The 25239-nt window shown below is 42.6% G+C and overlaps 3 protein-coding genes across 5 annotated transcripts in view; all 3 read left to right on the plus strand.

Annotated features, from left to right (window-relative positions):
• The first annotated feature begins 640 nt into the window (after window positions 1–640).
• On the plus strand, window positions 641–9978 carry LOC112141394 (fibrinogen C domain-containing protein 1). The gene is made up of 9 exons (XM_024264525.2): window positions 641–758; window positions 4026–4104; window positions 5237–5352; window positions 5418–5778; window positions 5849–5981; window positions 6141–6277; window positions 7610–7706; window positions 9094–9273; window positions 9345–9978. The coding sequence occupies exons 2-9, from the start codon at window positions 4027–4029 to the stop codon at window positions 9602–9604; spliced, it is 1362 nt and encodes a 453-aa protein (XP_024120293.1). The 5' UTR covers window positions 641–758; window position 4026; the 3' UTR covers window positions 9605–9978.
• Window positions 9979–11059: 1081 nt separating this feature from the next.
• phf19 (PHD finger protein 19) lies at window positions 11060–20153 on the plus strand. Of its 3 annotated transcripts, none has more exons than XM_024264508.2 (14): window positions 11060–11330; window positions 11730–11910; window positions 13866–13947; window positions 14857–14970; window positions 15269–15360; window positions 15442–15590; window positions 15666–15761; window positions 15835–16024; window positions 17149–17216; window positions 17291–17431; window positions 17516–17576; window positions 18580–18665; window positions 18739–18828; window positions 18897–20153. In XM_024264508.2, exons 2-14 carry the CDS (start codon window positions 11731–11733, stop codon window positions 19216–19218), a joined length of 1671 nt encoding a protein of 556 aa, XP_024120276.1. In that variant the 5' UTR covers window positions 11060–11330; window position 11730; the 3' UTR covers window positions 19219–20153. The 3 variants fall into 3 exon arrangements, with proteins under 3 accessions (XP_024120276.1, XP_024120277.1, XP_024120278.1); XM_024264509.2 differs by having other exon boundaries at window positions 18742–18828; XM_024264510.2 differs by having other exon boundaries at window positions 17519–17576.
• A 1407-nt stretch (window positions 20154–21560) lies between these two features.
• LOC112141381 (disabled homolog 2-interacting protein) overlaps window positions 21561–25239 on the plus strand; it is a 31749-nt gene continuing 28070 nt past the window's right edge. The window contains exons 1-3 of the mRNA XM_024264506.2: window positions 21561–21657; window positions 24351–24469; window positions 24655–24757. Coding sequence (XP_024120274.2) covers window positions 21597–21657; window positions 24351–24469; window positions 24655–24757 — 283 coding nt within the window. The 5' untranslated portion in view covers window positions 21561–21596. The remainder of the gene's footprint in view (window positions 21658–24350; window positions 24470–24654; window positions 24758–25239) is intronic.

A 25239-nucleotide genomic window follows, 5' to 3' on the forward strand; every position in this document is an offset into this window, starting at 1 on the left:
AACTGAAGTAAAAAAAAAAAAAAAACACTGACTGATATGCAATGGTAATTGGTGCGCAACAATTAGTATTTATTTTAGATTTTTTTTTTTACTTGATTTTTTAGAAAAAACATGTTTTAATATCTAGACTATCTAGTGCACACCATTTACTTACCAGAATTTTTTTTCTAAAAAATAAAGTTAAAAAATTCTGGATAACTGTCTATGTATTTTTAGGCTTTTTTTGCTTTAATTTGTATTTTTTGATTCGATGTCTCTTTAGGGACTCCGTACCATGGCAATAAGCAGCAGAACAATATACTTTTGTTTTGTTTATTTTATTTTATTTTATTTTATTTGGGGGGGGGGGATTAAGGAAAGCTTAGAGAAATTAGAAACCATTCAGAGTTGATGTATCTTCCTCTGGGTTTGACTTGAAGTTACAGCTCCATCTCCCTCTGCTGAGAGTGAAGGAGGAGCTGTTCTCAGAGGGTCCGAGTCCCCTCCCTCAGACTGAGCATGCTCAGTGGTAGCCTCTCCGTGGTAGTGACATACTGATGCTGCTGCTGAGCTGATAATCACAACCACCTCTTCCTCTTCCTGCCTGGGGGGTCTCTCTCTCTCTCTCTCTCTCACTCAGTGTGGTTGTCTCTCGCTCACTAGCAGATGCTCTTCTTCTCCCTCTGTGTCTCCATGACGATGTGATCTGGTGTTGTGTCCATAAACAGACGGAATCTGAAATTCACTTAGATCTCTGCTCACCTGGATCTTGAAGACAGGTAAGTTATTGATCGGTGACGGACCAGAAGGCATTGCAGTGAAACTCCTCTGTGGGGAGCATCCCTCAAGTGACTCCTCTCAGAAGAGCGTGGATTTGTTCAATAATGCTGATTTAGTTTGAAAATAATTCTGCCTCCATCAGTGTGAAGTTTGATTGTTTCAGAATCAGGATTTTGTTTCAGAAGGCTTTGTGATGAGACTGTCACTGATTCTGCTCTGCAAAGCCAAACTCTGGTGTGAACAGCATAGATAACAAAAGTGTAGAAATACTGGCCAGGCTAAAGTGTTTGGACACTAATTCATTTAAAAAGAAGATCTAGATCAAAAGTTACTGTAATCCCCCTGTGACCTGCCCTGATCCTCTGAGTGTGACCTGTTTGTTTGCATTGGGCCGTGTTTCCTCACGGACGGCGTGACGGACGGCGGCACACTTACAGTCAGCTCTGATCAGTCAGATTAAACAGAAGCTTCCCAGCACCTGCTCGGGTTCCCATCCGGCAGATTCACACCTTCACGTGTGACTTCAAGCAAACGTGCAGAACGGATTCATGGAAACCGTTTTCCAATGAAGAACTCAGGGATCTCATCTGAGTTGATTCACCAAGTCTAGATCAGAGACCACAGGACATCTGTGGAGAAATGTGGAGACAGCAGGTTGTTGCTGAGCTTCTGGAGGTGTAATGTTGTTTCTGGATGAAGGGTCACTCAAAGTCCCATGAGTCCAGGGGCCGGTCTTCAGGTGGATGAGGGGACTTGTTCTCAGAATGAAAGTCGCCGTCGAAGTGTCGGTTTCAAATGATAAATTCTGCTCTTTTACAGACAAGTTAGTCAATTCGGGGAAACAAAATCCCATGAAAATCCCTCAAACTTTGCTGTTCCTTGAACCTAATAGACATTTTGTTGTCCTTTCTCAAGCACCTGTGGTGTCTGTGATTCTACAAACCTACTACTGTATGAACTCCATCTCATCCTTTAACTGGTGGTGTCGCCCCAGTAAAATGTTTTTTAGACAGGAACCCCCAAACCAGCACCTCCTGCTTTCTGTGTTTGGCTCCTTTCCCACACAGAGGAGGTTCAAGAAGCTCAGAGCATCAACAAAGCATGAAGTTACACTAAAACTAACAAAAAAGAACAAAAAATGGAAACAGAAAATGCAACAAAAAAGCAGCATTACATCATTTGTGTTTCTTTAGGTCTGTTTAGTAAAACATCAATACATTTGAGGATTGATTATCCAGACTGTTTGAAAATGAGAAAAAGGTCCAGAAAAGAGAAAGACTTATTCCTAAAGACGTGATGGTGCTACTGTAAGTGAATCTTTCCAGTGATCAAATACATCAAAACACCCATCACTTGATTTAGACCAGGGGGGGGACTTTTTGACTCGTGGCAACAAAGGGTTCTAAAACTTGACATATGGGCCAGATCAGAGCAAAAAAAGCAGGAAACTTAAGAATGTGGGTTTTGTTTCTATTTCAGTGCCAATTGCACCAATTGTTTGATGTCTTGTGGTGTTGGAATGATGGGAAAAATTATTGTCTGATTAATCTTCCAGCACAACATGAATGTAATATAACTCTCTGCACCTAAACACAAGTCAGTTTATTTGTGGTACACCATCTTAGCCAGGGGTGTCAACCTCAATCACTCAAGAGGCCAAAATCCAAAACACTCCTTAGATCAGAGGGCGAACAGGATAAACATGTATTGAACACTCTAAAACAAAAATTTTTAAAACTTTAAAACGGTAACTTTTTAACATTATGAACCAGATATATACATTACCTGTGATAATGCTAGTGTGAATGCTGGAAGCTGAATTTGACCACTGAAGATGCTAGTGCTGATAGATGAAGATGCTGAAATTGATTGCTAAAAACACTGAAGTGGAAACCTGAAATTGCTGAAACTAATAGTTGAAAAAGCTGAAGCTCATAGCTAAAAACACTAAAGCTGATAGCTGAAATCCCTGAAACTAATAGCTCAAAAACGCTGAAGCTGATAGCCAGCTAAAATGTTAGCCAAACTCCAAAATAGTCTAAAAAAATGAAAAAAGTCTAAATTAGCCAAAACAGCTAGCGTGTAAATATTAGCCTAACTGCAAAACAGCCTAAAAAACAAAAAAAGCCTAATTTATCCAAAACAGCTAGCAAGTAGCTGAAACATTAGATAAACTCCAAAATAGCTTAAAAAATCCATCCATCCATCTTCTTGTCCGCTTCTTCCCTTTGGGGTCGCGGGGTGCTGGAGCCTATCCCGGCTACTGATGGGTGAAGGCGGGGTACACCCTGGACAGGTCTCCAGTCTGTCTCAGGGCCTCAATCACACACATTCACTCTCAGACACACCTAGGGGCAATTTAGAGTCACCAATTAACCTATGAAGCATGTTTTTGGACGGTGGGAGGAAGCCGGAGTCCCCGGTGAAAACCCACGCATGCACAGGGAGAACATGCAAACTCCACACAGAAAGGTCCCAGCCGGGAGTCGAACCGGGGCCTTCTCGCTGTGAGGCAAGAGCGCTAACCACTGCGCCACCGTGCAGCCCGCTTAAAAAAATCTAAAAAAATAAAAAAAAAATCCAGAATAAATCAACTCAAACCTCAAATAACTTTTAATATTTTACTCTCCATAAAAATATATTTTGTCAAAATAACACAAGTTAGAAATAAGTGCAAGATAACATCGGGTCATTAATACAAATAAAATAAAATGATCTGGAGGGCCGGATAGAATTACCCAGGGGGCCGGATCTGGCCCCCGGGCCTTGATTTTGAGACGTGTGCTCTAAGGGGAGACACCGAAATTACAGGGAAATATAAAACATTAATGTCAATTATCAATATAGTTTATTCCAGTGTGGAGGGCCAGATTAGATGGTTTAACAGGCCGCATATGGCCCCTGGGCCGTAGTTTGCCCATCCCTGATTTAGACCCAAAAAAAGCATCTAAATGCAATTTTTCGGGTTTTCTTTTTAGGGGAAACTATATCCTAACTGATAATTTCTAAGGACTTTTGAATTAAAACTTTTTTTAAAACTTTATTCAATAATAGGAAGAGTTCTGATGTAGAAGCTGCTGGAGGAAGGGTGTAGTTTGGAGGGGAACCAGTAATCAGACTGATATGGATCACTTATGTCCATGCAGGTTTACGCATTACGAAGAGTCCAAAAGAAGCCAATAAAGAAAAGCACTGTGGAATTATGGGATATAACTGTCTGTGGAATTTCTCAGCGATGGAAACCTGACTTGGTGCTTGTCTTTTAGGATGATGCTGAATGATCAGTGGACCATCATGAACAACAGCAGCTTGGATCTCAACAGCAAGCAACCAAACAAGCGCAAGGTAACACAAACAGCCAGACACGCACCACAGACACACACAGTGTTGGCCTGAGAGCTGCTGGTTTGTCAGAAACAGAATGGTGGGAGGCCTCTGGGCAGATAACTCCTGTTAATCTGGAGTTAAACTGTCAGATCAGAGAGTGTTTAATCTGCAGCATCTGTTGGGACCATTGATCTGCTGAAGATCTGCAGATTACAAACTGCAGGGAAACATGGGATTTGTGCAGCCGGTTCTGTCCACATCATGCCTTAATATCTGATTTTCTAAGTGCTCAGACATGAAGACATGCAAAACAGAATAATCTGAAAGCTTCTGCTCCACTAAAAGGACCTCTGGTGATTCAGTTCAGACTACGGAAAAAAAAGCATTAAAATGTATAACTTTACCGTAGACATGAGCACATACCCGCTGGACTAAAACAAATACAGGCTCAACTTCATTTCTATATTTTTTAAAGTATACTAAACTATTTTCAAGTATACTAAACTATTCCCCAATGAAAAACTCAACCATGTATTATAGTATTTTGATAATTATCACCACAGTTGATGAAACCCAACAATTTGGTGCATAAAAACAAAGCTAAGATCACATCAAACCAATCAAAAAAGGAGGTTTCAGCACACATTTCTGAAAACGTTGGACTCAGTATCTGCTTGGACCTCCTTTAGCATGAATTGAAGTAAGTTGTGACACATCCAGTCATTAATGTCCTCAATGCATTTACCAAGAGCCTGTACAGCCAGGATGCTGGATGGCATGTAATTTCTATTTTCTTATGGCTCAGATGTAAACTTACCAATTGAAACAAAATATTTCCCTTTTTTCCAAGTATGTTTTGAGCCCGAAATTTGGTGGGTCGCTGCATCGCATCAGCCAATCAGGAACTCGGCTTTCAGTGACTCAATAAGCGGACAGAATATTAATCAATGCAATTAATCAAGCTCAGAAACACGTTTTTTGACAGGTGACAAGCAGTGAATTTGCCGCGTGATAAAAGAGGGGCGGGGCATGTGAATTTGTGGCACGATTCATGTTCAGTGTGAAAGCACCTTAAGAGAGGAAAAACACAAAACCTGTACCTGTCCAGGTGATCAAATCCTTCAACCTAGATTTGTATGCTTTTCTTCAGAAATGCTGCAGGTTCCTGTTCTGGTGTGCCATTGTTCTATTCGTCATAACCACGATCCTCACAGGAACCGCCATCATCCTGCATCTGAACCAGTATCCTCTGCCCTTCATCACCAAGTAAGTTACCTCCACACTTATTTGCTGTCCACCTCAATTGGTACCTAAACTTCTTTTAATGACAGGGGCAGAACCTCTTCGCCTTCAATTTCAACCAATCCCAAGGAATCCAGCGCCTTGGTGACAATTTCCCACGTCACAGATGGAGAGCCAGTCAGCATCTTTCTGGACCCAAACTGTCCAGACTTCAGCCAGCACTTTCTGCGCTTCGAGGCTTTGCAGGGCTCACTGCTGCGCGTCCTGACCAAACACAACACTGACGACTGGCAGGTTGGAGGCTTCACCCAAAAGCTGGACGCAGACATGAAGGCCTTAACCGGCCATGCCCACAACCTGAGGGTGGAGGCTGATTCACTGAAAAGAGGTCAGGGAGTTCTCGATCAGCGGATGGACAGACTACAGAGTGAGCAGAACCGCATCATTCAGGTAGATCCCTCAGATCCACAGAAGAACAAATCCAAAAGCCATAAGTTCTTAATGTGTTGTCTGTCTGCAGCTGCTGGCTGACAGTCACACCAGTGTGTTAAAACTGGCTGAAGACTTCAGATCGTCTCTGCTCAGCCTGCAGGGGGAGGCAGAGAGTCTGAGGAAGCTGAAGAGTGAGCTTACAAATGACAAAGCACAAACAGGTAACACAACATGCAACAACACATAAACATCCAGCCTTTCCTCAGATGGAGGAGCTTACAACTCAAAGAAACAATCCATCCATGACAGAGCATTTCTGCCCTAATGGCAGAGTGTAAAGTTCATTTTTTACAGCCTTGTTCTCTGCATATGTATGTCAGCTGCTCGAGCCAAAGACTGCAGTGAAATCATGGCGTCGGGAGTCTCTGCAGATGGAGTTTATTCCGTCTTTCCCATCCACGACCCCAACGGCTTCATGGTTTACTGCGACATGAGCACAGACGGCGGAGGCTGGACGGTATGCATGCAGACTCACACAGAGAGGCTGTGAGGAGCAGACACAAAGACAGAAAAGACCCACTGACGTCCAAAGATAATCCTGTTAGCTCTACTTTTTATTTGTATAGTTGACGTGAACAAACTCCCGCAAGTTAAAGATAAATGTAAAGAAGCTCCCTCAGTAAATGTAGTTTATTAAGGGAAGGAAGGTGTTGCCCAATAAATCATTGATTAATTAATTTTGGAAAGCTGAGTTTGTTTTTCTTTCTTTCCATGCTAAAATCTAATCAGTATTAGACATGTAGAAGTAAGAATTCACGCTAGAACAGGGGTGTCAAACTCAATCGCACAAGGGGCCAAAATCCTAAAGACACCTTGGGTCACAGGCCGAACAGGATAAACATTTATTGAACACTAAAACTATATTTTTAAAACATTGAAATCTTAACTTTTTAACATAATTATAAATAATAAAATTAGGCAGGAATATTATTCCAGAATAAATCAACTTAAACCTTAAATAACTTTCAATATTTTACTCTCCATAAAAATGTATTTTGTCAAAGTGATAAAAGTTAGAAATGAGCCCAAGATAACATCGGGCCATTAATAACAATTAAATAAAATGATCTGGAGGGCCGGATAAAGTCACCTGGAGGGCCGGATCTGGCCCCCGGGCCTTGTCTTTGACGTGTGCCATAGAATGAGCCGTAAGACAAAGTGTCTCAGCTGTGATCTCCCATAGAGCAGGCTGAGAATTATTACTGTTAAATACGTTATATTTTATTTTTATTCTACTTATTTATTTTGTTCTTATTTTTAATTTCTTTTCTATATCTTATTGTGCTATGCATTGCTGCTGGTGGACCCCCCACAATTTAACTGTTCCTGACAGTTACAATAAAAGTCTTTGAATCTTTGAATCTGAGACTGTTCAAAACTGGAGAAAAAAGTGACCTAAATCTGTCTGGAAAGTATTTTGGGACTCTGGGAAACCGCAGTGAAAACCAGATCTGCAGAACTCACAGAACTCACTTCTGAACTTTTGATGTTGAAGTGTTACAGAGACTGTTTGTAGCCTGGTGAGGCAGCAACAAAGTCACACTGAACACTGAGAAAACCCTGAAACGTAAAAAGAAAAACAGGAAGTGGCCGTTTCTAACCGAAACCCAATGAGATAAACTGAGACACAATCTCAGTGTCAAACCCCACACAGAGCAGAGCAGGAGCGCCCTCATGCTGAGCATTTACTGGCCTCCTCTTTGCTTTGGCCTTCAGTTCAATCTTATCGTTATGTATCCTTTCTGTATGAAAGCATCAGAGAGTAGAGATGTGATGCTGGTGTGTGCAGGTCATCCAGAGGAGAGAAGATGGATCTGTGAACTTTTTCAGAGGCTGGGAGGCCTACAGGGATGGTTTTGGGACAACTACTGGAGAGCACTGGCTGGGTCTGTAGCAACCCCACTCTGCTTCTTTTGTCTTTGTGTGCTAGCTGCTATTATGTTCTTACAGGGAGGGGTGCATCGGGACAATGACCCCTCTCCCCATTTGTACATTATTAGAGCTTGCTCAGAAGAGAGCAGCATTGCTAGCAAAACTAGGAGCAAACAGCAGATGTTTCCTAATCTGTTCAGCTGTTGTGGTTGACAGATTATGTCCTTATGAGGACAAATCCTTGCTTAAGTATTTACAGATATTTTTATGTAGATTATTTGATAGTAATAAATCTTTAACAAAATAAATTAAATACAAAGCATTAATTTTTCTGTAGAACTTATCCCGACTCCAGAAAATGTCAGCGTGCACAAAAAGAAAAAACCTTTTTTCAAAAGTATTTTATTTTCCTTTCTGTCAGTGTGACAACAAAGGCCAGTTAGGAGAACTTCCTAAAGGGTAACCTAACAGGGCAGTCGGAGGCTGACTCCATTCTCAGCCTAGATTTGAAAAATGCCTCAGAAAAGGAGGCGGGGCTAGTCGAGGTGGACTGAGCAGCAGAGGTGATTGACAGTTAGGCTAGCTTTATGCGACGTACCCTGGGTCTTCAATATGGAGAGTGGTACCAGGCAAAGTAATGCAAGTTTGTCAACAGAACTTTCTAAGGAGCTCTCTCGCTTCTCCCGAGGCTAGTCCAGAACCTTTTTGGGGCTGCCAGTGCAGCTGAGGGTTTGCAGGTCCAAAGGGAACCCACGTCTGTGCTTGGTAAAATGCTGCTGGCATCATAGCTAATAAAGGCTAACGTATTAAACGAACAATCCCGAGTGAAACGTTCATTAAATCCATCACCAGGATGGAGTTTGTTGGATATAAAGCCAGTTGCTCTCAATCTCTGTTCCCTAAATTCCAAGTCTGGCAAAGAGCCATGCTAAAGCTAAAGCTAACGACCGACTTGTTACAGAATCAAAGATGGGCGAGGCTTTAGCACTGGAGGTGCAGAGCATGGTGACGTGAAACTTCTGGGTCTTACACCAGTTGACCAATCACAAAATTCAACTGTAATACCTCGTTTCAACCTGTAGGTGGCAGCACACAGACGGGTTTCACTAGATTTTCAAGAATTAAACAATTTTGCAACAACCAACAGAAAGCATTTTTAAAACTGCATTTATAGAAGTCAACAACCAAAAAAAGTTGATTTAGGGTTTAGTTACCCTTTAAACAGCACTAGCCTCCTGGATGTTGTTGTGTAGATGTTTTGGTCGGATGGCGTCCTGGAGGCAGCTTGAGTGTGAGTGGAACAGTGGGTGTAAAGAGCTTTGGCCCTAAAAGAAGGTGAAAAGTGATTTAAAATGACAGTGCCATTTACTGCTCAATAAAAGTGAGTTCCTCTGCCTGCAGGTCTGCAGAGAATCTACTCCCTCACCAGGTCAGGAGGCTTCGAGCTGCGTATTGACATGGCTGACTTTGACAACGCCACTGCTTTTGCTGCTTACTCGGATTTCTCTGTGGGACGAGACTCTGTGAACCCGGAGGAGGATGGGTACCCGCTGACTGTGGATGGATACTCCGGGACTGCAGGTACAACACAGTATCACCGTGGAATGTTCTAGCTCAGAGAAGGGCCACCAGCCTCCCTTCATCTCTTCCAGGCGATTCTCTCCTGAAGCACTCTGGGATGCGGTTCACCACCAAAGACCGGGACCAGGATCAGTCAGAGAACAACTGTGCAGCGTACTATCAAGGAGCGTGGTGGTACCGTAACTGTCACACCTCCAACCTGAATGGGCAGTACCTTGGAGGAGGCCATGCTTCCTACGCTGATGGTGTGGAGTGGTCCAGCTGGACTGGCTGGCAGTACTCTCTGCGTTTCACAGAGATGAAGATACGACCAAGAAAGCCTGAGTCCTGAACCAAACCCAATCAGGACCTCAGACCCCGACCTGTCCAGAAAAAGAGACTGGTTCTCTACTCCCCTCTCTCAAACAACCATGTGTTTTTTTTAAGACTTCTTATTTTTAAGATGTACAGCTTTAACTGTTATTGTGTTATTGAGTGTCTGCTGGTTGTGTAGTAAACTGAAGAACCAGTGATGAAAGTAAAACTGAAGGCCTCACCAATAAAATGTTTCAGTCTGAATGTTTTGTGGGTTGATCTGCTGATTAAATGTCTGTGAAATCAAACTAATAACCTAGAAATTTAAAAAAAGACAAAACTCAACAATGTGAGCATTTTATAGGAGAATTCAATGAGAGACTTGAAACAAAACAAGTAAAAAAAATAAAATAACATGTTTTATATTAATTCAATTTTATTTATATTGCCCGATATCACAGAACAATTGTCTCATTGGGCTTCATGCCAGTAATTTTACAGAAGCAGAAGGTTGGTCAGAAAATGTAAACAATGTTTTAAAAATGGTTATTCTGCTAGCTTTTTGGACTATTTTGGCACTTACTGATATTTTTTTAGGCTGATTTAAAGTTAAGCCAATATTTCAGCTACATGCTAGCAGTTTTAGCTAATTTAGGCTTAAAAAAAGGTTTTAGGCTGTTTTGGAGTTAGAATAATATTTAGATGCCAGCTGTTTAGGCTAATTTAGGCTTTTTTCCGTTTTTTAGGCTACTTTGAAGTTTAGCAATTTTTTCAGCCACATGTTCTCAGTTTTGGCTAATCTAAGTTTTTTTTTTTCAGGCTAGTTAGGCATTTTGCTAATATGGTAATCAGCTTCAGAATTTTTAGCTATCAATTTCAGCATCTTTGGCTAATCAGCACTAGCATTTTTCAGCAGCCAAATTCATCTTACAGCATTCACACTAGCATTATCACAGGTAATGCTATATATCTAGTTTATTATTATGTTAAAAAGTTACAGTTTTAAAGTTTTAAAAATGACCTTTTAGATTGTTAAATAAATGTTTCTCCTGTTCAGTCTGCAACCTAAGGTGTATTTTGGATTTTGGCCCCTTGTGCGATTGAGTTTGACACTCCTGCTTTACAGCGTACTTTCTTAAACTTAAAGTAAACTTGAAGTTTATCGTCAGTGAACTAACAGTGCACCAGAAAAGCTACTTTAAGTAAACTTTAATAAACTTAGAGTAAACTTAATGTTTAATGCCAGTAAAATAATAGCATATCAGAAATGTTACTTTAAGGATTTTAAGCATACTTTTATGAACTAAAAATGGGCCAATTTAGTCACAGTAAGTATACTTGTTAGCTAACTTCCAGTGGTGTACTTCTTGTGGAAATTCACTTTTCTATACTTAAGTATATTTTATAAAAATATACTTGAAGTATTCTCATTTTTGGTTAGATAGCAGCAGAAGCCGCGCGGCAGCGTCATGACGACATCACGCATATGACGCTACTAAAAAAACACATCCTCTGATTCGCGGGAAAGCGAAAAAAATGGCGCCGGCGAGAGTTTGAAGCTCGGAGCCGCCAAACAGAGGCAGAGGGAGAGGAGAGTTGACGAGAAGGAGGAGAGGACAGACGGCGGGACTCTGCTGCGGCTCCACTGGCTCGATACCCCCGTCTGTCTGCCTGCGGCTCCCGCCGGCCTGTTACCGGACCGAGAAGGGCTCCGAGCTCCAGAGGACCGAGAGAAGGGCGTGATTGGATCCGCCTGAGAGGAGGTGAGAGGATGCTCTGCCTCCCGACCCGCGTCTGCTCCTTTAGCGGGTCAGGCCCGCCCGGGTCAGCCTGCATGAGAACTGCCTGCTGTCAGTGTGAATGTCTGTGCAGAACCGGTTCTGTTACTGCTAAAGCTTTTTAAAAATATAGTGATAATGACTCGTGTGCACGTTCCTCGAGTTTCCGTTAGTGTGAGCTGTCACGGATGTGCGCGTGGTAGTTGACGCGGTTTTAGGTCAGGTAAAGAAACTCGATGGGGGGATGCAGTGCGCATGCTCTGTGGTGTCAAAACCCCACGATCAGTTCAGGAATGAATCACAGCCACAAACTGTCTGTTTCTGTTCTGAACCAGCGCCTCTCCCTGTCTGCTCATCCCTCCCTCTGTCCCCCCGTCTCTGCAGGATGTTTGAGGACCTGATCGAAGCCTTCTGTGGTCTGGAGCCTCAGGTGTCTCCGGGGGGCGAGGGAAGCCAGAGCGGGACTCTGCCAGAGGTTGAGGGGGCGGAGTCCAGTCTGAGTGTGGGCCAGTTTGTGCTTTGCCATTGGTCAGATGGACTATACTACCTAGGAAAGATACAGAGGGTAAGGTTTACCTGCAGCCAGACCATTGGCTGTATTTGAGAACTGGACTGAGTGACCCCCTTCCAAACAGGAGGTACCAGCTGCTTCCATAAAAGCCCAAATCCCAAAAACTGCTACAGAGAAATGAACAGCTGACTCTGATACATTGTTCTTAGCATCCCCTTGATAATCCTATTTTTTCATATTTTGCTGTAGTCCAAGTTATTCAAGTTGTAAACTGACCAATCACAGACCTCAGTTAAAGTAGGTGGCCTTGAGTTCAAAGCGTTTGATTGACAGATGGAAGGGGTGTGGCCTTCTAACATGCTCACTCCTGACTGGAGAGAGAGTTGTCATAGAAATGTAGACACACGGACCAATCACAGCTCACTGAGGACGTCTGGTTCCAACATAGCAATGGACGTATTGCGGAAAAATGGCGACTGAATCGACTTCATTTGGTTGGAGCCAAAAGTAAGACAAATTCTATGAGAGACGCCTGACTCGCTCAGTCCACTTCCATTTATACAGTCAAGTGAACCAGACCTGTTTGCTGTGTGAACACTGCTACCATTGACATGAATAGGGATGTACAAAAGAATCCTGTTACCTCAGGTTCTAAGTCAATTCAGTTGCCATTTTTCCACGGAACATCTTTTACCTGATTTTGCCACTTTAGGACCAAGTGATGTTAGCAAGCAGTGATTTATCCAAGAATCTGCCAATTAAACGTTTGAGGTGCGGACAGCAGGCACAGCATACCTCTTATTGAGGCATCTGATTGAACTTGAATAACGATCGATAAAAGACCTTTATCATGAGAAAAACTATGGCAAGAACATGTCAAAATGAGCCACCAGAGCAAGAAGGGTTATTCTGACCAACAGAATGACTGAGTAATTATGTAGTAGATGTTTATTTTTCATTAGAGGTCTATGAATTTCTGGGACCAGAGGGTCCCTCCTGTTTGAAATGCGAGGGGGGAGGGGATGATCAGTCCAGTTTTTTCTGTCAGAGGTGTCAAACTCAATCAGACAAGGGGCTAAAATCCAAATCACACCTTAGGTCGCGGGCTGAACAGGATAAACATTTATTAAACACTCTAAAACTACATTATTAAAACTAAAACTGTAACTTTTTAACATAATTATGAACTAGATATATAGCATTACCTGTGATAATGGTAGTGTGAATGCTGTAAGCTGAAATTGGCCACTGAAGATGCTAGTGCTGATAGATGAAGATGCTGAAATCGATAGATAAAAACGCTGAAACTGATAGATGAAACAGCTGAAGTTAATAGCTATAATCACTGAATGTAATAGCTGAAGCTGATAGCCAGCTAAAATATTAGTTAAATACGAAATTAGAAATTAGCCTTAAAAACAAACCAAACAAAAAAAACTCAGGTTAGTCAAAACAGCTAGCATGCAGCTGAAAAAAATATCTAAACTTCAAAATAGCCTAAAAACTCAATAAGAACATCCTAAATTAGCCCAAACAGCTAGCATGTCGCTGAAATATTAGCTAAACTCCAAAACGGCGTAAAAGCCTTAATTTAGCCAAATTGGAGTTTAGCTAATATTTCAGCTAGCATGTAGCTGAAATATTAGCTAAAATCCAAAATAGCCTAAAAAATCTTGGTAAATGGCATAATAGTCCAAAAAGCTAGTATAATGCCAATTTTAAAAACTTTAAAACCATAACTTTTAAAAATAAATATGAATAATAAAAAGGCAGGAATATTATTCCTGAGTAAAATTTACTCTTCTTAAAAATATATTGTGTCAGAATTATACTTGTTAGAAATGAACGCAAGATAACATATAACAATAAAAATGATCTGGAGGGTCGGATAGAATCACCCAGAGGGCCGGATCCGGCCCCCGAGCCTTGACTTTGACACATGTGCTCTATGTACTGTCTATGGTTGGTACTGCCTGCTTTCAACATCTCACCTTCTGATTGGTTGACAGGTGAGCCCCCCCAGACAAAGCTGCTTTGTCACATTTGAGGACAACTCGAAGTTCTGGGTCCTCTGGAAAGACATCCAGCATGGTGAGAAGAACAGGCAGATGCTTGAAGCAGTAGCTGCTGCTTTGAGTGTTCTCCTTCATCATTAAATGATCACCGCACATTTCTAAGTGTGTCAGTAGGAAACTAACAAGAAAATGCCCACATAGTTTCTGATTCAGAAGTACAAACCATTGTGGTTTGGATGATAGAAACAAAGCGGTCCTTCTAGTTTGGCCCCCAAGGCTCAGTAGCAATCACAATCAAGAAACCGTAGTGCTGGGGGCCACATGACTGATGTTATGACAGGAGCCTGGGGGCCAGTGCACATTTAAATGTGTGCCACATTTGGCCCAGGGGCCAAACTTTGGACATACATTAAGAATCACTTGACTCTCTGTTGCTGGAGCATCCATTCAGTTGAATTATTTCTGTAAATGATAGGTATTGTTTGAACTGTCAAATGAATGTGTACTCCAGTGTGGTGTGAGGCAGTAGCGTCGCTCTCAGGTGTCCTGGAAGATGCAAAGGAAACATCAAGTTCCTCATGGAGCTCCACTGTCTTAATGGTTGTTATACCACGGTCCGGCTGAATACTCGATTCTGATTGGCTGCTGGGTGTGGATTAAAAATTGATAAACCACGGTGATAAACCGCACCTAAAAAGAAGTTCCAGTCACACAGCCCAAATGTTCTGTTTCACTGTGCAGGCTTCTTTAAAACATATATTTTCTTTATCATCTGGACAAAAACAAGCTTTAATAGGTGATCTTTCTCTCTGAACTGATGCTTTATTAAACCTATCGTGAAAATCAGCATTTATATCGTTTTCCTTTTGAAGGTAAAGGAGTACATATTGACAAATTAGTCAACCCTCCTATAATATTCAGCTGCTTAACTTCGGTAATTTATTTTAAAAATAAGATCACATGCTTCTGCCTGATCACATTTCAGCCGGAGTGCCGGGGGAGGAGCCTCGCTGCTCTGTGTGTCACAAGGCGGAGCCAGACCCCGACGGCCAGCCCAAGGTCAACAACCACATCCTGATTTGTGGGAAGTGCGGCATCGGTGAGTGTGGCGTCGTTTGAGCTCACTGCAGAGGTCAGGGGAGTGTGTTGGATCTGAGGAAGGGGGCGTGTTCTGATAACTCATCGTACCTAACGCTTGAGTAGGTCTCTGTGCACAACATCAGTGTAAGTCTGTGCAGGTGAACACACCTGACTTAACTGCTGCACATCATTATTCTGACTTGGGAGTCGATGGGAGATCGCTCGCTTTAATGAAGCTGCTTCTCGTGGTCATTTGAGAGACTGCGACATGTGCTGCTCCTGCTGATCGTAGAGTCAACCGTCTCTGTGTTCGTCAGGCTTCCACCAGCTGTGTCATACTCCTCCAGTAGAGGGCAGCACCCTGAGCCCTTGGTTCTGCAGACGTTGTGTCTTTGCTCTGGCTGTTCGGGTAACAACTCGTCTTTGTGCTGCATCGGCACGTTCCCACAATCCACCTCTTTCCCTGACCCGCTCCCTGTCCTCCACACAGAAAGGGGGCGCTCTGAAGAAGGGGCCGATAGCCAAAGCTCTGTGTGCCATGAAGCAGGTCCTGTCCTACAACCTGGAGTCTTTGGACTGGGACTCTCAGCACCGAACCAATCAGCAGCAGTGTTACTGTTACTGTGGAGGCCCCGGAGAGTAAGGCTGACCCCAAGAGTCGGGCGTGTTCTGAGTCCCAGGTGTTGTCTAACCGGTGTGTGTGTGTGTGTGCAGGTGGTACCTGAAGATGCTGCAGTGCTTCAGGTGTCAGCAGTGGTTCCATGAGGCCTGTACTCAGTGTCTTCAGGAGTCCATGATGTTTGGAGACAGGTGACCTTGGCTCCTCCCTCCCGCTCAGTCCTCCTCTGTGTTCACACTAAGGCTCTGTTGTTCTGCCGTCCAGGTTCTACCTCTTCCTGTGTGCGGTGTGTAACAAAGGCTGCGAGTACATCCGCCGTTTGCCCCTCAGGTGGGTGGATGTGGTTCACCTGGTTCTCTACAACCTGTCAGTCAGCAGCAAGAAGAAGTACTTTGAGCTCGATGAGATTCTGGCCTTCGTATCAACCAACTGGGACCACTTACAGCTTGGAAAGGTAAAACTGTGCTGGACAGAGCCACAATGTTCTAATGCAGGGGTCCCCAAACTACGGCCCGCGGGCCGGATCAGGCCCACCTCCACATTTAGCTCACCCCCCACACACTATCAGAAACGCTGATCAAAAACCACATAGGACATGAGTTTTTCTTCCACCCTCTATGATGGAGAGGATAGATATTTATCACTATAGTGATTCACTTTTTATTTATTTCTTTATTATTATTTTTCTTCTGTACGTTCTTTTGGAGGTCTACAGCTCATTCAGCTATTAAAATATTCAGCTCTTTTGTTAAAGCTAGCTTTTTCAGGTGTTACTAAGGATTTCAAGGCTATTTTTGGGTTTAGCTAATATAATTTAGGCTTTTTTCATTTTTTAAGGCTACTTTTGTGTTTAGCCACTATTTCAGGTACACGGTAGCTGTTTTGGCTAATTTAGGATTTTTTTCTGTTTTTTAGGCTAAATTCGAGTTTAAATAATATCTTTGCTTTATGCTAGGTGTTTTGGCTAAATTACACGTTTTACCAGTTTTTATGGCAAATTTGGCATTTAGCTCATATTTCAGCTACATGCCAACATGGCATTGGCATTTTCTCCTCTTTTTTTTTCTGATTTGGAGTTTAGCTAATATTTCAGCTAGCTGTTTTGGCTAAATTGGACATTTTAACAGTTTTTTTTTGGCTATTTTGGCATTTAGCTAATATTTTAGCAACCCATCAGCTTCAAGGTTTTCAGCTATTAGCTTCAGTGTTTTCAGCTATCAATTTCAGCATCTTCAGTGACCAAATTCACCTTACAGCATTCACACTAGCATAATCCAATCTCTCCCAGTGACATTCATTTGTCCACTGGTCTGACATTATAAATCCTTTGAATCCTTTGAATCACAGGTAATGCTATATATACAGCATTATTTTTTCTATAAAAAATATTAAATTAAAATAATGAATTGTTTAAAATTTGGCTATGTGTGACTTTCTGGTGATTGTTACACTTTTTTCTGGTAGTCTTCAAACCAGCCCCACATCAGAGAAGGAAACAGTTATGTGGCCCTCATTAGAAAACGTTTGGGGACCCCTGTTCCAATGTGATCCTGCTTTGACGTCTTCTTATTTCTTTAGCTATCTAACACTCCTCCTGCAGACAGGGGGCAGCACCTGCTGGATGCTCTCAATAAGTACAAGAGCAAGTAGGTCCCGATCTCCCGAGCGTTCATCTGTGAGTGTTTGCTGAGCTAGTAACCATCTGCATGTGTGCGCCCAGGTTTCTGTGTGGGAAGGAAATCAAGAAGAGGAAGTGCATCTTTCGTTTGAGGACCCGAGTCCCGCCCAACCCCCCCTCCAAACTTTTACCTGAGCGTGCTCTGCATGATGGGGGGCGGACCCAGAAGAAGACCTCAGTCAGGTAGTTTTTTTTAACTGAGCTGAGGCATGTTTCTTCAGACTGTTGTTTCCATGACTCACATGTGATTTTGTGTTTTTGCTTTAGTAGTTCAGCTGAGAGAAAGAAGAGAAAATCCAAGTGGCTTCTGGAGGATGCTATTCCTAATGTAAGCCGCCCCTCTGAATGAAGTCCCCCTCTGATGAAAATCATGTTTGAGTTTTTAACATGTCTGTGTGGTATTTTTCTTATAAAAATGAAAAAATGTAATAAGAAATCATTTTTTAAATCGATCAAACTGTCTTGGACAGACTCTGTTTGAATGAATGATCTTCTTTCCATCAACAGCTCTGCTGCACATGCACTAAACCCTCATCTGTTCCTAGTGTCTAGTTCAGGTTCTGGAGAAGAGAAGATGGTATCTTCACATTGACTGCAGTCAAATGAGCCGCCGTTCACATTTCTGTGGTCAAATCAGCATCACTGGATTTTTGGTGTGAGTTTCATCCAATACTTACGGTAGCAGGACTGAGAACGCTGGAAAATCTCCACCAGACTCCACGGAGCTTCTTGATGTGACCACGGAAATGTGAACGGCGGCTCATTTGACCGCAGTTGGAAAGGATTGTAAATCAATGAAAGAGCATTTTGATGTTAGCTTTGATTATTTTATCAAGAACTCTGAGAAACCAATGATTGAATGTATTGATCACAGTCAATAAACATTGGAGAATTAGCTAAAAGAGTCTTTGGTGAACTGGAAGGAGAAAGAATCAGGATTTTGGAGGAAGTTCTGTCCATGAAGATCTTCACTTCCTCGTCCAGCTGACATCCGGATCAGAACCATACGGCTGGACATTACCCAGATTGATGGATGTTTTTATGTAGCAGCCGTGAAGATTTATGCTAGAGAGACACAGAGCTATCAGAATCAGAGGCGAAGCATCAAAAGCCACGCCCCCTCAGAGGAGATTTTGGAAACAGAGGTTTCAGATCAACATGAAAAATGTATTTTTAAGACATTTGGGTTGTTGGGGTTTTGGTTAAAACCTTCATAATCATAATTAAAACACTACTGGGAGTGTTTTTTTTAATAAAAATAAATTGTCCTCGGGGCTTTCAAAGGAGAGTCTTTACGCTTTATGTTGCCGTTCCCTCCTGACTTTTTGCAGAGCGAGTTGTCCTGCAGCTGGACTTCCAACCACCACATGGCCAACATCTTTGATTTCACCTTGGATGAGCTCCAGAGCCTGAAGAGGTGAGTTTGGTGGAGAGTCAGGTGACAGTCCCTGAGTTCAGGCCACATGTGTGATGCTGCTGCTCTTCTCCAGCAGCTCCAACAGAACCGTCAGCGTTGATCAGGATTCCACTGACGCATCCACCTCCGGCTCTGCCACCACCAGTGCCTCCTACCGCCTCAAGTAAGCTCGGTTCATGAAAGCTCTCCGACCTGACGGAGAAAGCCCCTGATTCACCTCTGTGCTCTCAGGAGACGAGTGGGCAGCAAGAAGAGAAAGTTACCTAGCAACAGCTACAGCCAATGGGCCAATCGCAGTGAGGCGGACGAGGAGCCCGCCGAGACCGCCGAGGAGCAAGCTGCTGCTCCCGACGCCCGTCTGAACACGGAGCTGCCACACTTTCTGTCAGACCCCGCCCACATCCCGTCAGACTCCTCCCTCCTCCATTCCTCCATCTCCTCGTACTTTGGCCGGCTGAGCAGTGGGGAGAGGTACCAGGTGCTGGCTCGCCGTGTCACTCCTCAGGGGACGGTCCAGTACCTTCTGGAGTGGGAGGGAACTACTCCCTTTTAGGACTTTGACCAGTCACCTCATATAGGCTCTGTTTGAGCCTTTGGTTCCTCTGCGTCCTCACCAGCCCGACAGCTGTCTGTGCATCTCTGCTTTTCTATTGGTCTAACTCAAACGCAGCAAATCTCAGCTTGACAAAGAAGTTTTGCTGCAGAAGTGAGCACTTATCGCCCCCATCCCGCTGTCTCTGTGACTGACCCTCATTCCTGTGGCTGTTGGGCTGATGTGGATGTAGACGGCATCAAAGCTGCTCTCAAACCTGTGAAAACAGTATTTAGTGGAACCGTCGCTCAGCCAAAGACGCAGTCTGAAGTGAAGCTCGTTCTGAGTGTTATTGAAGTTCTGCTCTGTTCGCTTTGAGGAGCCGTTTGTGTTAAACTGTCGCTCGTATTGTTGCTTGTGTTGCACCCCACCCCCCACCCCCAAGCTGTCAAACAGCAAACTGAGCCACCCGCCCTCAGTGCATTTGCATTCGCTCTCCTGTTCTGGACCTCCTGGTTCGGTTCTGTTACGTTTGAACAGAGAGCACCATGTCACATGTTTGGCCGTGGCGCCAGAGTCGACGTGTTCACAGAGGACGTCAGGGTCATCGGGCCACAACAGTCTGTCGCCACTCCAGCCTCCTGCACTGCACACACAACCACATCTATGCAAACACCAGCAAGGTCCCCCACAGATAATCAGCCAGAAGGTTAGCTCAAAGCTAACACAGCCCTTTGTTTTAAATGAGAAGTGCTAACAGTGCTAACAGTCTTTGAGACCTTAAACTTTCACTGTGTCACTTTAATGCTGCAGCTCCCCCCGCTGCCATGGTAACCCTGCTCTTCTCCCATTGGCCTGTTTGAATGGTTGTTGTGATCACGTGACTGCATGTTTATCTTTTGTAGGAGCAGCTGACCCACCAGCTTTTTAGAATAAAAAAAGATCCTGACCTTTGACCTCTCTGTGTCTGAGTTTCTGTGAGGAAGAGTCTGCTCTAGGCCAGACTGAAGACTTCAGAGGGTCTGGACCTACTTTTAGGGTCCAGGTCTGGCCTCAGAGGCCAGGGGGTGTAGGTCCTGGAAAATACAAGACGTGTGTGTGTGAGTCAGTGAGAGTGCAACAGGTGATAATCTGTTAATCCCATTAAGGTGTTAAACGGCACATAAAGAGGAAGAAGAGTCAGAACTCATGTGTGTTCCTGCCACACGGAGGGTCTGCGCAGACAGACGGACACCTGCAGAGAATGTGAGATCCACGCAGCCGAAACGCAGTGAGTTAACAGAGTCCAGCATGAGCTCTGAGTGCTGGGGCTCAGCAGAAAGCTCGAGTGTGTTTCAGCATGTGCAGGCTCTCTGACAGCTGCATGATCAGCAACTAGACATTGTGTAGATCGGGTGTCAAACTCAATCGCAAAGGAGGCCAAAAAACACCTCAGGTTGCGGGACGAACAGGATAAACATTTATTGAACACTCTAAAACTACATTTATAAAACTTTAAATCCGTAACTTTTTAACATAATAATGAACTAGATAGATAGCATTACCTGTGATAATGCTAGTGTGAATGCTGTAAGCTGAATTTGACCGCTGAAGATGCTAGTGCTGATAGCTGAAGATGATGAAATTGATAGCTGAAATCCCTGAAGCTGATAGCTGAAAATGCTGAAGTTGATAGCCAGCTAAACTATTAGCTAAATCCCAAATTAGCCTAAAAAAAGAGAGAAAACTGAGGTTGGTGAAAATAGCTGAAAAATAGACAAAACAGTTAGCATGTAGATGAAATATTAGCTAAACTTCAAAACAGCCTACAAAACAAAAAAAGGGCCTAATATAGCCGAAATAGCTAGCATGTAGCTAAAATATTAGCTAAATCCAAAACAACCTAAAAACATTTAAAAAGCCTAAATTAGCCAAACCAGCTAGCATGTAGCTGAAATAATAGCTAAACTTCAAAATAGTCTTAAAAATCTTAGTAAATGCCAAAATAGTCCAAAAAGCTGCAGAATGCCAATTTTTAAAACTTTAAAACTATAACTTTTTAACATAATTATGAATAATAAAAATTCAGGAATATTATTCCAGAGTAAATCAACTTAAACCTTAAATAACTTTCAATATTTTACTCTCCATAAAAAATATATTTTGTCAAAATTATACAAGTTAGAAATGAGCACAATCGGGTCATTAATAGCAATAAAATACAATGATCTGGAGGGCCGGATCCGGCCCCCGGGCCTCGACTTTGACACATGCTGCTGTTGTCCCGCCACCTGTCTGCTCACCAGGAAGGTGTCCTCCTAGGTGTTGTTGCTATTCTTTGTCTTTTCCCCGCTCCTCCTGCTGCACCTGCAGGTGAGACGTGTGTCTCCCCCTCGGGTTCCTCAGGACCTCCTGTCCCCATGGAGCAGCTGGTTAAACACCTGTCCAGGTGTCAGCACCTGGGCTGGATGAATGTGATCGGTAAGACATGTTTAAACTGAGAAATGTCTGGAACAATATTCTAGACCACATAAACCAGTTTTATGAAAAGTACAGCAGAATTTATGTTAAGTTAGGCCTTTAACACCGGAGCTCCAGTGTTTATGCTGTTAAACTTACTGTCATTTTTTAATTATTAACATGATCAATGTAATTCTAGTAGATTGTGAAGGAGAAAAGCGGCACTTTTCTCCTTCACAATCTACTAGAATTACATTGATCGTGTTAACGGTTGCAAAGTGATTGACAATAAGTCTGTGATTTTCATTCATCCTGGACTTTTAAAGTTTAAACTGATGCGACAACAAAAGGATGAAGGTTTGAAGCTTTGTCAGTCTGTATAATAGAAACCCTTTCAGGAAAATATACATACCTGTGGAAAAACGCTATCTAGAAAAGTATGAGGCTAAAAATGAGTTGGGATAAATATACATAAAACCTTAACTAAAAGTTCCTCTCCTTCCCATGACTTGGGTGTTCTCGACTACATTGAGCCGTCTGTTTCTACTGTCCTCTCCTGTCAGTGTCCTCTTCTTTGTGTCCAACAAACTGGACCAGCTCTTCTTCAACAGAACTGCTAGTTGGTCTGCTGGTTATGCTCAGAGAGAAAGGAGTGAAAGGGAAACATCAAGCTATAGCAGAACGTGGGGTCTGTGTGAGGACGAGACACTGGTTAGTCTGGGAGGGAAAGAGAGAGGTTGACATGACGAACACCTGTCCATCACCTGTCTGTCTGGGAAAACGTTAACCAGGAGCTTGTTTAGCGAGGGAGAGACACAAACATGGATGAAACCGTGAACCCTAGAGAGAAGTTAGGTCTAGTTAGTTAGTTAGTTCTTTGTTTGGTTTAGTTATATGGTTAGTTGGTTCAGTCAGTAGGTTTAGTTAGTAAGTTAGTTGTTTTGATAGTTAGTAGAGTTTGTTACTTTAAATGTATCTAGTAGTTTAACTTGATTACGTTAATTAGTGAGCTATTATTTAAATTAGTAGGGTAACTAGTTACATTAGTTACTTATTTCTTATGTAGTTTGTTTTATATGGTAAATTAGTTAGTTAATTAGTTGATAAGTTAGTTAACTTGTTTGGGTTATTTATTTATTTATTTAGTTAGTTTGTTAGTTAGTTAGTTAGATAGTTAGTTAAATTGATTGGTTTGGTTTAATTCTTTTGGGTTTGTTTGTTTGTTAGCTAGTCAAATAGTTGGTTAGTTAACTATTTTTTGTTACTTAGTCAGTTATTTAAGTTAAGTTAGGCGTTGCACAGTTTTGCGTTAGTTAGTTAGTTAGTTAGTTAGTTAGTTAGTTAGTTAGTTAGTTAGTTAGTTTACTATTTTGGAGTAAGTGAGTGAGTCAGGTAGTGAGTCAGTCAGTTGGTTAGTAGGGTTAACTCTTTTTGGTTTGTAAGTTAGCTAGCAGTAACTTGGTCAGTTAATTATTTTTTGGTAACTTTGTCAGTTTTTTAGGTTAAGGTAAATATTTTGGGTTGTTAGTCAGTCAGTTAGTTAGTTAGTTTACTCTTGGTTTATTGAGTTGGTTAGTTTGTTCATTTTTTAGTAGTTAGTTAGTTAGTTTGTTGGGTTAACTATTTTTTGGTTTGTTAGTTAGCTAGTCAGTTAGTTGGTTAGTTAACTATTTTTTGGTTACTTACTCAGTTATTTATGTTAACTATTTTGGGCTGTTAGTCAGTCAGTCAGTCAGTCAGTCGATCAGTCAGTCAGTTAGTTCTCCTGTTTATCTGACTGGTTGGTGTTTCTTTGGGATCATTTGAGTGAGTCTGGATATCTTCTTTTGCATGTGGTCACTTTTGAGCAGGAACACTGCAGGTTTAACAGCGTCGATTAAAACATTTAAATCTCACTGAATGTACCGGCCCCTTTGTGGTCATAAACGAGATGCTTCGAGGGTCAAACGAGAGCGTAGTTTATTGGTCTCTTTGATGCAGCCATCTAAAGTACTCATGCACTGTGAAAACTAAACAACACAGCAAAGAAATTATTAGTTTCACTTAGAACAAAGTTTTTCTCAATATACAAAAAGTCCGTCCGTTAACATTGTGTATCGGGTGTGATGTGCGTCACAAATTAAAGAACTGTCAAACATATTTCTGTAAATTAGAATAAACAATTTACATTCACTTCAAGAAGTACACAAATTAAACCAACATTGTCTCTATATTTTACCTCGTTCCGCTATCAAACGGGTGCTATCTACGAAAAAAGAACTGTAGACTACATCCAAGAGTAACGACCTTATTGTTGCACACGTCAAAGTTGGCCGACATTTACAGTGAAAGACATGATCATCACTTTTATTTGAGCAAGCATATGTGGAACAAGTCGTTTATGAGTGTTTTAAGTTGTAAGTCAATCAGATTTATTAGTAAAACAACCAGAATGTTGATCAAATCCAAACACAGAAGATAAGTACTTGGATCAGACAGCAAAGAAGAAACCGTCTTGGATTCTTCAGCTTTTATGCTCGTCAGTGCAGATCTGAAGGACCAGGACAGACGGTCACGGTCACCATGAGACAAGGCCTAACAGGATGTTAGTAAAGGTCAAACCACGAATACTAAGTGTGATGTGCTTTCCTATTACGATTAAAGTTTTGGCCAAAAGGTTTAGTGTGTTTAGCAGCTGTCTGCGATCACACTGCTGTGACGCTCCTTTGTCACAGAGTTGAAGAGCGCCTCCATCCATTGGCTGTCCTGTGGACGGAAGGCGGAGCCGGACATTTGGACCAAGATGTTCTGCATCCTGACGAACTCCCAGCTGCTGATGCTGGACGACCTGGAGGTGTGTTGAACTGTGTGTGTTGACTGTGATGATGGAACAACAGTGATCCTCGGGGAGGTCTGCACATCAAAGCAGAAGCTGAAGTGTTTTTGTCCTTTCTTAAATCTGTCAGAAAAATGGAAAACATGCAGATCCAATCTCCTCCTTCAGACTCTGATCCTCCTCCTCCTCATCTTCTTCTTCAGGTTCATCCTCTGCTGCTGGCTGAGAGGGCGGAGACTTGTACTGTGTGGTTGCTAAGATACACCCTCCACGTGACCTCGGCCCCGCATCACCCCGCCCACAAAGGTGAGGAAAAGTAGCTGAGACTTTCAGAAGAAGTGGCAGAGCTGGAGGGACAGGCAGACATTTAGAGAGACAGACAGACGGGGACATTTGGATGCACCATGGATGCAGACTTTGAGGACGGTAAGAGGAAAACTGGACTGACTTTGTTTGCAGGCGCAGCAGAGATCAGACCACTGCTTAATCTTGACATGTCGCAAAAATAATCTCATAATCTTACAGCGGAGGTTGGTCGCCATGGTGAAACAGACTGGTGAGCAGCCAACCATGCATGTATTCAGACATCCAGATGACCTGCCTCGGGGTCACGGGTCAGTTTTGGGCTTTCAGATGGAATCCAGACAGTTTGTGGTCATGAACGTGTCCTGGTGATGTTTGGTTCCTGGAGCTTCAGACCAGCAGCTTTGATCTAAACCCTCCATTGATGACATGTCCAGTCGCTCTTCTGTTTAAACTACAATCAAATAGAGAATCTTACATTTTAC

This window comes from Oryzias melastigma, unplaced genomic scaffold (genome assembly GCF_002922805.2).
Source record: "Oryzias melastigma strain HK-1 unplaced genomic scaffold, ASM292280v2 sc00240, whole genome shotgun sequence".
NCBI classification, from domain to species: Eukaryota; Metazoa; Chordata; class Actinopteri; order Beloniformes; family Adrianichthyidae; genus Oryzias; species Oryzias melastigma.

What these genes read in the sequence shown, in the direction of transcription:
- LOC112141394 (XM_024264525.2), top strand. Translation starts at nt 4,027, where the DNA reads ATGATGCTGAATGATCAGTGGACCATCATGAACAACAGCAGCTTGGAT. An exon ending in AGCAACCAAACAAGCGCAAG is followed by an intron (nt 4,105 to 5,236) that starts GTAACACAAACA and finishes GCTTTTCTTCAG; the next exon opens with AAATGCTGCAGGTTCCTGTT. An exon ending in CCTCTGCCCTTCATCACCAA is followed by an intron (nt 5,353 to 5,417) that starts GTAAGTTACCTC and finishes TTTTAATGACAG; the next exon opens with GGGCAGAACCTCTTCGCCTT.
- phf19 (XM_024264508.2), top strand. Translation starts at nt 11,731, where the DNA reads ATGTTTGAGGACCTGATCGAAGCCTTCTGTGGTCTGGAGCCTCAGGTG. An exon ending in ACCTAGGAAAGATACAGAGG is followed by an intron (nt 11,911 to 13,865) that starts GTAAGGTTTACC and finishes ATTGGTTGACAG; the next exon opens with GTGAGCCCCCCCAGACAAAG. An exon ending in TTGTGGGAAGTGCGGCATCG is followed by an intron (nt 14,971 to 15,268) that starts GTGAGTGTGGCG and finishes TGTGTTCGTCAG; the next exon opens with GCTTCCACCAGCTGTGTCAT.